Source organism: Lepus europaeus, chromosome 12 (assembly GCF_033115175.1).
Source record: "Lepus europaeus isolate LE1 chromosome 12, mLepTim1.pri, whole genome shotgun sequence".
NCBI classification, from domain to species: Eukaryota; Metazoa; Chordata; class Mammalia; order Lagomorpha; family Leporidae; genus Lepus; species Lepus europaeus.
Genome location: NC_084838.1, coordinates 47,826,576 through 47,839,288, shown reverse-complemented (window position 1 = coordinate 47,839,288; position 12,713 = coordinate 47,826,576). Strand labels below are relative to the sequence as shown.

Below are 12,713 nucleotides of genomic sequence, written 5' to 3'. Positions count from 1 at the left end.
TGCCCAAATGGGATGCCGGACCTGTAGGCAGAGGACTAACCCACTATGCCACTGTGCCACAGTGCCGGCTTCTTTGTAAATCTTCACATGTAAATCTTGACCCAACTAAGTACTTGCTCAGCCACTGCCTTTCCCAACAATTTCATTCACCCTTTAAAATGTCCAATCACTTGTGTACAAATCAAGTTTTAATTCAGTCCATGTTGGACTCTTTTCCATTTTGTAACAGTATATGAGCCTTACTGATTAAAATCTGTCCTTGTGGGGCTTTTGGCCTAGTGGTTGAGACAATAGTTCTGACACCCACATGCAGTGCCTTGGTTCCAGGCTCGTCTCTGTCTCCTGACTTCAGGTGTCTGGAGCCACTGAGGATGGCTCACTGATTGGGTCCTTGCCACCACATGGGAGACTTGGGCTGAGTTCCCAGCTTCTGGCTTCTACTTGAGTCCCATCTGTTGGGTGTTTGCTTGTGGGCCAGCAGATGGAAGCTGTCTAACAGGTGTCCTGCTTCTGGTTTTCATTCAGGTTTGGGGTGGTTGCATCAGATTAGATTGGAGAATCTGGGAATCAAAATGCTCATGCCCAGGTAATAAGGAAGCCTGTGACAGCCAGCGTAAGTCACTCTTGGTTCCTGTGGTAAGGTTGGGATGGGGGTAGGTGAAGAACTGACAACCGAGCTACAAAATGACTAACAGGAAGACAAATGTCCATTACAGTCATTCCTGAAACTATTTTACAAACCGCCATATGACATTACTTTATTTATATTATACTGATTTTAAATTCCACAAAGGCAGGAATTTAAGAGGATAAATCTGAATGTAAAAAATATATGCAAGTTGGAAATAAGATATAAAATAATGTTAAATATCTCAATATGTATGCAAGTACTTTCGGGTCTCTCCATATGAGGACTAGGAAAACGAAAGCTGAAAGCTATTTTATTAGATAAGTGAGATTGAAGTAGTTCTTAAATCTTTTTAAAATCATTTTATCAGAAACACTTTCCACTTAACTCACAGCCTCCCTCATAAATTTGAATCAAAAGAACTCTGATGGAAGGAAGCTAAAAGACAGGAAACTTCCAATAAAATTAATAAAACAGATGGTGCCAGAATCGCACTCATGCTCATTGTTGTGTATGTTATGCAGTCCTAACAGGACGGGACACTACAATAATTAAGAATAAAGAGACTTTACAAGGCTGCCTGCCACCAGTAACTTCAAACCACTCTTATAAAAGCGTAAACCATTACAGGGCAGCAGATGCGAGGTTACACAGCAAGGTAACACGACCTGCCAGTTTATTCGGTCAGGAACACAGAGGGTGCTCTTATTATCTAGAAAACCGAGGCGTTCAAATAAATCCTTCCGTTCCGTAGCCAGCCTGCAGCTTTACATTTCTTCCAGAAAAGAACTGAGGTCTTAAAAAAAAAAAAAAAAAAAAAAAAAATCAGTTCTCAAATATCGCGAGAGCACTATGCTCTGTCTCAGCGCGTCGCTACCGGAGGCGAAAGCGAAGGGCTGGCCAATCGGGAGGCGGGAACTTCTCCAGCCTCGCCCCCCCCCCCCCGTTGCCGGGATACGCGACGGCGCGCGTCGCCTAGAGGTTAGGCCTCACGGCCTAGGGAAGCTGCGGGAGAACCAGGAGCAGCGAGCGGGTGACCGAGTGTGCGGGGCCGGCTTGTGGGTTCTGCTTTACTGGCCGCCTCAGAAAGAGGTTGGAGCGCCCCGAAGCCGTGCAGCCGCCCTCTTTCCGCGCCGGCGGAGGTGAGAAGTCCTAGACCTTAACCGTTTCCTCCTGCGGTGATTATCGTTTGGAGATGCTGATGGCTCCAAACAAAACAAATTCGAACTCTTGGGTGCTTAGCTGTTGTGTTTAGGCCCTCATCCAGGCCCAGAACTCCCCATCTGTAGTCGGGCCACGGGTGCAGAGACCTCTAGCGTGCCCTGAGGAGACCCGCCAAGCCGAGACCGGAGGGTAGGGTCCAGGAACTGGGCGGAAGGGTTTCAGTCAAAAGCTATGGATTTCTGACCGTTGGTCACAGTGGAAAGGACTTAGCAACCTTCCACTTAACATGTCTGGGAAGTTTGCTTCGGAAGGATAACGATAGTGATAGGTACTAGATGTTTCGCGTGTAACATCTGTACTTTTCCAAGCTGCAAGGTAGAGCTCACTGCCACGTTTCTATTTTAGAGTTGAGGAAACGCCTCCTAAGTGAGGGCCTTAGTGAGGTGCTAGGATTAAACAGCTGGTAACTGCCCCGATCTTTCTGTAACTAAAGGCCAGGCTGCCTCTCTGATTGTTTTGATAACCTTGGAGATTGCATGAATATCGGATTGAAGAACCCTGCAATTAGCAACATTCCTTGCTAGTGCCTCTGCTGCTCTCTTGACCCCCCTTGGGGCTGGTCTTTGCTCTCTTACACTAGTTTTCTCCTGTGTGGTCTGTATGTATTGACATTTCCAGGATAGAGTCTTGGGCACTGTTCTCTTTTTCTCCATATTCTTTCTCTAGCTCATTGTAAGTTTTCTGCATGACTTGTAGTAGGACATAGCGTTTTTACACTGCAGGCCACTACACAAAAATGTTTAAATTTATATAAACATAATATAAAAAGTTAAGGAAACAATACTTATCCTTCCTGTGATTAGTGAACTCTTTTTTTCCCCTATGTTTAAAGCATATTGGTCATAACCTGCCAAAATGTTTTTCACAACTTGTGAAGAGGTGACTCTCAATTTGAAAATAATGCTACTCTAAATTGCTGGTAAAATTTTTTATATAATATTCTGAATAAAAGAGAGAACTGGCAAACTGGGAGATAATAAGTGAATTAAGGAGATAGTTTAATGGGTGGTGTGGTGAAAATAAAGATGAGAAAAGGGAGTAGCCATTTGGTAACAGCAGTTGATACCTTTTGAGATGCCTTACCTCCCTTTTGGGAGTGGCTGAATTCAGGTCTTGGCTCTGCTCCCAAAATCACTGAGTCTCTGTCACCCGGATTGAGTTTCCAGGTCCTGCCTTTGGCCTGGCACCTTCCAGCTATTTTGGGCATTTGGGGGAGTTGGCCTGCAAATGGGAGCCCTTTGACTGTTTCTCACACTGTGTCTCTGTGCCTTTCCAATAATATTAATTAATTTATTAAAAAGATGAGATTAAGGCTAGAGAGTAGAGTAACTGGATTAAGATGTTTGAGATGAAGTATTTTTTTTTTTTTTTTGACAGGCAGAGTGGACAGTGAGAGAGACAGAGAGAAAGGTCTTCCTTTTCCATTGGTTCACCCCACAATGGCCGCCGCGGCCCGCGCTTTGTGGCCTATGCACCACGCTGATCCGAAGCCAGGAGCCAGGTGCTTCTCCTGGTCTCCCATGTGGGTGCAGGACCCATGGACTTGGGCCATCCTCCACTGCACTCCCGGGCCACAGCAGAGAGCTGGACTGGAAGAGGAGCAACCGGGACTAGAACCCGGTGTGCCGGCGCCACAGGCGGAGGATTAGCCTATTGAGCCGTGGTGCCGGCTGAGATGAAGTATTTCTAAATGATGACAAGCTCCTGTCTGGCCAGGCTATGAAAGCCTGAAATGTAATTGAGATGTTTACTGAAATTGAGGTCAGGGAACTGTTGAAGGTGGAATATTAGGTACTAGATCTAGTATCCAAGGGGAAATCACCCAGGGTAATGTGGGATTAGAATGGAGAGGTTGTGAACTAGCTAAAAAAAAAAAAAAAAGACTTCAGTAAAGACAGAGAAGTTAGGAGGTTGCTAGTTAATAGCAACCTTGAAAGACCCAAAGCAATATGGTTCTATTCCCTGGTCCTCAAAGGAAGTGAATCCTGTTTTTTTTTTTGTTTTTTTTTTTTTTGATAGGCAGAGTGGACAGTGAGAGAGAGAGACAGAGAGAAAGGTCTTCCTTCCTTTGGTTAACCCCCCAGTGGCCGCTGCGGCCGGCACACCGCACTGATCCGAAGCCAGGAGCCAGGTGCTTCTCCTGGTCTCCCATGCGGGTGCAGGGCCCAAGCACCTGGGCCATCCTCCACTGCACTCCCGGGCCACAGCAGAGAGCTGGACTGGAAGAGGAGCAACCGGGACAGTATCTGGCACCCCGACCAGGACTAGAACCCGGGGTGCCTCGCCGCAGGTGGAGGATTAGCCTAGTGAGCTGTGGCGCCGGCTTTATTTTTTTTTAAAGATTTTTATTTGTTTATTTGACAGAGTTACAGCCAGTGAGAGAGAGAGACAGAGAGAAAGGTCTTCCTTTTCCATTGGTTCACTCCCCAAATGGCCGCAACGACCGGAGCTACACTGATCAGGAGCCAGGTGCCTCTTCTCGGTCTCCTGTGCAGGTGCAGGGTCCAAGGACTTGGGCCATCTTCCTCTGCTTTCCCAGGCCACAGCAGAGAGCTGGACTGGAAGAGGAGCAACCGGGACTAGAACCAGCACCCACATGGGATGCCGGCACCGCAGGCGGAGAATTAACCTAGTGCGCCAGGGCGCCAGTCCCAATCCTGTTTATTTTTTTAAAGACCTGGCAGAGGCCCACACAGTGGCTCACTAGGCTAATCCTCTGCCTGCGGCGCTGGCACCCCGGGTTCTAGTCCTGGTCGGGGCGCTGGGAAACCAGGAGAAGCACCTGGCTGCTGGCTTTGGATCAGCACGGTGCACAGGCCGCAGCGCGCTGGCCGCAGCGGCCATTGTGGGGTGAACCAACAGAAAAGGAAGACCTTTCTCTCTGTCTCTCTCTCTCTCTCTCAGTGTCCACTCTGCCTTTCAAAAAAAAAATAATAATAATAATACCTGGAAGAATGTTTTAAAAGTGACACTTTGGAGCAAGGAGAGTATTTCCTCCTATGCTTTGAAATTGTGGGACAGGAACTTACTAAAATAAAATAGCCTTCCCTAAAAGTTTTACCTTGGGGGAATTCTGGCTTCTGTTAAGGTGAAGAGTCAAAGGAAGTATTTCTAGCAGAGACAGAATATAAAAGAGTTAGTCATAAACCAGAAAACAGATATTTGATTGGGAAATATGTTGGATATGTCAGAAAAGAGAAAACAGAGTATGGCATGATAACTAGAAGGACTTTATTTTGGTAAGAAAATAGGATTTGAGGGAGGAATGTTGTAATATATGATCCTATAGTTCTAAACAGAGCATTAATGTCAGATTTGAACAAAATTAAAGGAGGCTTGGCTTTGTAGTAGTACCTGCAATGCCAGTTTTCAAAACAAATCTTTGTGAATTAAATGTTTAAAGGAAGGGTATTATGGTGTTTTGCTGTAAACACATCAAAGGAAAATTGAAATATTTATTGTTTCCAAACAGTGGATAAAGTGAGCAAACAATGGCAAATAATCACAAACCTTCAGCAACTCGCCCTGTTTCAAGAGGTGGAATTGGGTTGACAGGAAGGCCTCCTTCTGGAATGCGACCCCCATCAGGAAATATTCGAGTGGCAACTGGAGTAAGTTTAAAACTAATCTGTTGAATTCTACATATTTTCTGATAGAAGTTGGAAATCCTCTCTATAATTAGAGATTCTACTTTGTTCCTTTGTTCTATAAATACAGTATATATGTTATTTTGGAATGCATCAGCAAGTATAAATGTGGGAGAATATTTGAAAGACACTACTGAGAAAAAGGAACACTATTAAAGTGGATGCCTGGCCTTAGTAATCCTCAAATTTATTTATTTAAAAAAAATATTTATTTATTTAAAAGAGTTACACAGAGAGAAGAGAGGCAGAGAGAGAGAGAGAGAGAGTTCTCTCTGTGCTCATCCAAAGTTAGGAGCCAGGAGCTTCCTCTGGGTCTTCCCATGTGGGTGCAGGGGCCCAAGGACATGAGCCATCTTCTACTGCTTTCACAGGCCATAGCAGAGAGCTGGACCTGAAGTGGAGCAGCTGGGAGCTGAACCAGTGCCTGTATGGGATGCTGGCACTGCAGGTGGCAGCTTTTACCTGCTATGCCACAGTGCTGGCCCCCTCAAATTTATTTTAAAGAAGCAATATTTTTTTTTTTTTTTAAAAAGAAGCAATGATTTAAGTGGGATAGTATATGGGCTAGAATCAAATGAAACTGGATAGACTGCACCCACATGTGAGACCCAGAGGAAGCTCCAGGCTCCTGGCTTAAGTTGGGGAGCCAGCTGTTGGAAGATATCTCTCTCTGTGTGTCTCTTTCTTTATCTCTGTAACTCTTCCTTTCAAATAAATTTTTAAAAAATTAGTAATATTTTATAAATTGTGTAGATTCTGTTTTTTTCAAAAATTTTCTTTGCAGTCCTACAGTAGTAAAGGTGCAGTGCTTTTTCAGTTTACTGAGTGTAATCTCACTTGTCATATAGATGCCACCTGGAACAGCAAGACCAGGTTCTCGTGCAGGTCCTGTAGGGACTGGTGGAGTTCTGTCATCTCAAATCAAAGTAGCTGATCGTCCTGTGACACAACAAGGATTGAGTGGAATGAAAACTGGGATGAAAGGTATCTATTTTAAGAAGATGGGCATATTTTATATAAGAAATACTATAGTCAAAGTCAAGTCAAAATTAAAGCATGTAATTCTTAATCTTTGATGCACAAAATTTTTGTGAAGTTAAATAGCAGAATTAATGTAAAATATGTTGTGAACCAGAAACTTACATACGTATATGAACTATTTTAGCCTTTTTCTTTTTTTACAGGCAGAGTGGATAGTGAGAGAGAAAGACAGAGAGAAAGGTCTTCCTTTGCCTTTGGTTCACTCTCCAATGGCCGCAGCGGCCGGCGCACCGCGCCAACCCGAAGCCAGGAGCCAGGTGCTTCTCCTGGTCTCCCATGCGGGTGCAGGGCCCAAACACTTGGGCCATCCTCCACTGCCTTCCCGGGCCATAGCAGAGAGCTGGCCTGGAAGAGGGGCAACCAGGATAGAATCCGGCGCCCCAACTGGAACTAGAACCCGGTGTGCCAGTGCCGCAAGGCGGAGGATTAACCTGTTAAGCCACGGCGCCAGCCTATTTTAGCCTTTATTTTTCTGAACATAGAGTTTTACTGTGACTTTACTATAACTGTAACTTGAAAAAATTCAAAATAACTTGAAGAAATGTTCAGGATACACATTAGATTCTTAGTACTACAAAGAAATATTCTGAAATACTCTTTAATAGTTTTCATATCAAAAGGACATTATTAAAATGTGAGTGTATTTACAAGAAGTGAATCAAGATAATTAATACTCCATTGTAAATACTGCTTAAGGAAATGAAACTTAACACATAGATGTATACTGAATATGATTATGACCCTTCATGTATTTAGAAAGCAGAACAGTACATTATACGTTATGTTTTAAAAATTTGGTACGTGAGTATATATAACCCAAAACTTAATGAACTTTTATATAAAGCATTTTTTGTTTTCTGGTATTAATGACAATGTGAGGGATAAAGATATTCTGCTGGCCGGCGCCGTGGCTCAACAGGCTAATCCTCCGCCTTGCGGCGCCGGCACACCGGGTTCTAGTCCCGGTCGGGGCACCGATCCTGTCCCGGTTGCCCCTCTTCCAGGCCAGCTCTCTGCTGTGGCCAGGGAGTGCAGTGGAGGATGGCCCAAGTGCTTGGGCCCTGCACCCCATGGGAGACCAGGAGAAGCACCTGGCTCCTGCCATCGGAACAGCGCGGTGCGCCGGCCGCAGCGTGCTACCGCGGCGGCCATTGGAGGGTGAACCAACGGCAAAAAGGAAGACCTTTCTCTCTGTCTCTCTCTCACTGTCCACTCTGCCTGTCAAAAACAAACAAACAAAAAAAGATATTCTGCTGGCATATAATTACTTATAAGACATCATATTGGGAGCTGGCAGTATGATGTAGGAGATTAAGTTACTGCCTGTGATGCTGGCATTCCACATGGGTGCCAGTTTGAGTCCCGGCTGCTCTACTTCCATTCTAGCTCCCTGCTAATGTGCCTGGGAAAGCAGTGGAATATGGCCTAAGTTCCTGGGCCCCTGCACCCACCGGGAGACCTGGATGAAGCTCCTGGATCCTGGCTTTAACCTGGCCCAGCTCCAGCCTTTGCAGCTATTTGGGGAGTGAACCAGAGGAAAGAAGATCTCTCTCCCTCTCCTTCTGTAACTCTGCCTTTCAACTAAAATACATAAATCTTCTTAAAAAAAAATCATATTACAGTTAGCATTTTGTATCCATGTATTCTATATCCACAGATTGAACCAACTACTGATAGAAATTATATTTTAAAAATTGTATCTCTATTGAACAGATACAGTATAATTTTTGCTTGTCATTATTCCCTAAATAATACAGTATAATAACTATTTACATAGCATTTATGTTGTATTAGATACTGTAAGTAATGTAGAGATGATAGGGGAGGAGGTGCATAGGTTACATGCAAATACTATACTGTTTTATATGAGGGACTTGAACATCTACAGATTTTCATATCTGCAGGGTATACCAGACCCAATCCTCCTTGGATACCAAGGGATGACTTATTTTTCTTTTTTCTTTAAAGATTTATTGATTTACTTGAAAGTCACTGTTACACACAGAGAGAAGAAGAGGCAGATAGAGAGAGAGGTCTTCCATCCACTGGTTCACTCCCCAGTTGGTCACAATGGCCAGAGCTGCGCTGATCCAAAGCCAGGAGCCAAGAGCTTCTTCTGGGTCTCCCACAGGGGTGCAGGGGCCCAAGGACTTGGGCCATCTTCTACTGCTTTCCCAGGCCATAGCAGAGAGCTGGATGGGAAGAAAAGCAGCGGGTACTCGAACTGGCACCCATATGGATGCCAGCACTGCAGGCGGCAGCTTTACTCACTATGCCATAACACCGGCCCCTGTATTTTTCATAATACAGTATATCATGCCCTTTGAAAGCCCGCCTTAAATTTTCTTTTTTTTTTTTTTAACTTTTATTTAATGAATATAAATTTCCAGTGTACAGCTTATGGATTACAATGGCTTCCCCCTCCCATAACTTCCCTCCCACCCTCAGCCCTCCCCTCTCCCGCTCCCTCTCCCCTTCCATTCACATCAAGATTCATTTTCAATTCTCTTTATATACAGAAGATCAATTTAGTATAAAGATTTCAACAGTTTGCACCCACATAGAAACACAAAGTGAAACATATTGTTTGAGTACTAGTTATAGCATTAAATCAAAATGTACAGCACATTATGGACAGAGATCCCACATGAGCAAGTGCACAGTGGCTCCTGTTGTTGACCCAACAAATTGACACTCTAGTTTATGGCGCCAGTAACCACCCTAGGCTGTCGTCATGAGTTGCCAAGGCTATGGAAGCCTTCTAAGTTCACCAACTCTGATCATATTTAGACAAGGTCATAAAAGACAGAGTGAGGATAGTAACCAATGATCCTAAGAGTGGCATTTACCAGGTTTGAACAATTATACAGCATTAAGTGGGGAAGAGGACCATCAGTACACACAGGTTGGGAGTAGAGCCATTGGTGGTAGAGTAGAGGTTATGATTACAAAGGAATGAGGCCCAAGTGCACTAGACAGGGTCTAGAACAAAGGACAGAGTCATTATTAGATGTGCTAAGAAAGGTGCTGTCTAAGCTACAATTAAGTTTTCTGATTGAGAGGCTAATAGAACCTGATAGAAGGGGCTTGATAATAATCTGTTGGGCTTTAGGCCTTGTAAGTTAAGAGGCCCAGACCTACCTATCTCTTCACATGGGGTATATCCTAAGGGAGGTGTGAACCTCCTAGGGGAAGGCACTCTGTTGACTTTCATTACTTGGCTGGGCTGGGAGGAGAGCTGGCCAGGTCAAGGCAGGGGGCATCTCTAACAAGAAATTTACAGTTCTGCCTGCAATGTTGCTGACCCTACTTGACCATCCCCTCAGCTGCAGTGGTCACTTTGGAAGTTGGGCTGAGTGAAGGGCTTTTCAGCTTAGAGCCAATAAGATCTGTGGCTCTGACCTGGGCATCCTTTGACTCCAGGGCAGGTCCATTGAAAGCCTTAAATTTTCTTGTGATATCATTCAGCTGACTAAATTTTAAAAACCCACTGATTATTTATACATTTGCTTAATAATTAAAATAGCATAGAAAAATAGCTCCAAATTAACTAGTAAGTATTCATTCAACTAGTCTTAAAAATATATTTACAAAAATATTTGTTTAATATTACTTATGGAAGACATTAAAGGTAGAAACATACGAAAATTCATACTTACTACTTTTCTCCAGTCTCATTTAAGAGAATGTCTACCAGTAGATTTCAAAGCCCTATAGGAGAATTTTGATTGTTTTCACTGTATGCTGTTATGCGCTGCTATTGTTCCTATCTACTCTAGTGTCCAGTTTCCCATAATAATAAAACATTCCCGGCCAGCGCCCTGGCTTAACAGGCTAGTCCTCTGCCTTGCGGCGCTGGCACACCAGGTTCTAGTGCCAGTTGGGGCGCTGGATTCTATCCCGGTTGCCCCTCTTCCAGGCCAGCTCTCTGCTATGGCCCGGGAAGGCAGTGGAGGATGGCCCAAGTGCTTGGGCCCTGCACCCACATGGGAGACCAGGAGAAGCACCTGGCTCCTGCCTTCGGATCAGCACGGTGTGCCGGCCGCAGCGCGCCAACTGCGGCGGCCATTGGAGGGTGAACCAACGGCAAAAAGGAAGACCTTTCTCACTATCCCTCTTTCTTGCTGTCCACTCTGCCTGTCAAAAAAAAAAAAAAAATATCTGAGACAAATTTGAAAAATCCTGATCTCTTGCTCCTATTGAGGAATATCAGCACTGTCCTCCTGTATGACAGCCAATCGTCACATAAAGCTACATAAATTTTAATTAAGTAGAAAAAAATAGTTCCCCAGTAGAACCTGTCAAATTTCAATCTCTTAATAGTCTCATCTGGATACTCTATTGACCAGGGCTAATATAACCCCGTTATTGTGGAAAGTTCTCTTGGAAAGTTCTGTTCTAAACTCCCTTAGATTCACTGTCTTTGCAGTCAGCCTGTCCTGTGGAGTCTGTTGTCCTAACAGCTCACCTGTGGTCCCATCTTTGTGGTCTTTTTTTTTTTTTTTAAGATTTATTTATTTATTTGAGAGGCTGAGTTACAGAGAGAGAAAGAGGAGAGAGAGGTCTTCCATCTGCTGGTTCACTCCCCAAATGGCCACAACAGCCAGAGCTGGGCCTGTCTGAAGCCAGGAGCCAAGAGCTTCCTCCCGGTCTCTCATGAGGGTTCAGGGACCCAAGCACTTGCTTTCCCAGGCCATAGACAAAGAGCTGGATTGGATAAGGAGCATCTGGGACTTGAACCAGTGCACATACAGGATGCTGGTGCCACAGACAGTGGCTTCACCCACCATATCACAGCACTAGCCCCCCATCTTTATGGTCTCAATTCAAGCTTTCCTTATATCATGATTCTAATATATTTATTCTCTTTTCTATTTCAACTTTTCTTGATTTATTGGGACATTCGTGGCTACTGTATGAGAATTGTGTATTATTCTGATTGTGCTGAGTTTGCTGTTTGAGTGGAATTTTAAAACTGAACACTAACACTTAAAAAATATTTTTTAGGTCCCCAAAGACAAATTTTAGACAAATCTTATTATCTTGGACTTCTCAGGTATGTTAAACAAACACATCTTTTCTATATATGATCTTGAATTTTAGCTGTGGTACTTATGATAATTAGGTGTCTTTTGATTTCTAAGAATTATTTTGTATTCTAATTTAATATTGGCTCATTTGGCTATACTGCAGAATAATATGATAATCCAGTTAGGCTGAGAATTTTAATTCTGTGTATGTTTTGTCTTAAAATCTGATTAGTCTACTAAGGCAGAATACTTGAAACTGTGTAATTTACAAATAATAGAAATTTATTTTTCATAGTTCTGGAAGTTAAGAAGTCCAAACTCAAAGTGCTGGCAGATTGAATGTTTGCTGAAAGCCTGTTTCTCATAGATGGCTGTCTGTATCTTCTCATGATAGAAGGGCAAAAAAAGGGCCTAGCTATATAAGGCATTAATCCCATCTATAAGGGAAAACCTCCTGTACTAATTACATCCCAGAGCTCCACCTTTTAATACTGCTTTTTTTATTTAAAAAAAAAGTTTAATTAATTAATTTGAGAGGCAGAAAAATAAAGAGCCTTTATCCACTAGTTCGGTCCACAGATGCCTACAGCTATTGGACTGGGCCAAGCCAAAGTTATAAACTGAGAACTCAGCCTGGGTCTCTCATGTCAGTGGCAGGGACACGATTGCTTATGCCTCTCCGAGAGCACATTAGTAGGAAGCCAGAATCAGGGACAGAGTCAGGACTCACAGGCACTGCAGTATTGAATGCAGGAATCCCAAATGGCATCTTACCTTCTGCACCAAACACCTATCTCTTAATTTTATGGAGATTAAGTTTGAATATAAATTTTGGAAGGCACACAAAGGTTTAAACCATAGCACAAGTCATTCTGGCATTGTGGTGTAGTGGGTTAAGCCATTGCCTGCATTACAGGCTTCCCATTTGAGTGCCAGTTCGAGACTCATCTACCCAACTTCCAATCCAGCTCCCTGCTAGTGTGTCTGGAAAAGCAGTGGTAGATGGTTTAAGTGCCTGGGACCCTGCATCCATGTGGAAGACCCAGAAGAAGTTCCAGGCTCCCGGGTTTGGCCTAATACAGTCTGGCTGTTGCAATCCTTTGGGGAGTGATCCAGTGGATGGAAGATCTGTGTTTCTCCTTC

General features: G+C 43.8%; 1 protein-coding gene across 2 annotated transcripts in view; it reads left to right on the top strand.

Annotated features, from left to right (window-relative positions):
- The first annotated feature begins 1,575 nt into the window (after positions 1–1,575).
- The window catches only part of IFT74 (intraflagellar transport 74), a 154,929-nt gene continuing 143,791 nt past the window's right edge, over positions 1,576–12,713 (top strand). The window contains exons 1-4 of one of the 2 annotated variants that reach the window (XM_062208123.1): positions 1,576–1,770; positions 5,325–5,463; positions 6,348–6,483; positions 11,548–11,596. In XM_062208123.1, coding sequence (XP_062064107.1) covers positions 5,344–5,463; positions 6,348–6,483; positions 11,548–11,596 — 305 coding nt within the window. In that variant the 5' untranslated portion in view covers positions 1,576–1,770; positions 5,325–5,343. The remainder of the gene's footprint in view (positions 1,771–5,324; positions 5,464–6,347; positions 6,484–11,547; positions 11,597–12,713) is intronic. The other variant, XM_062208124.1, reaches the window with a different exon arrangement.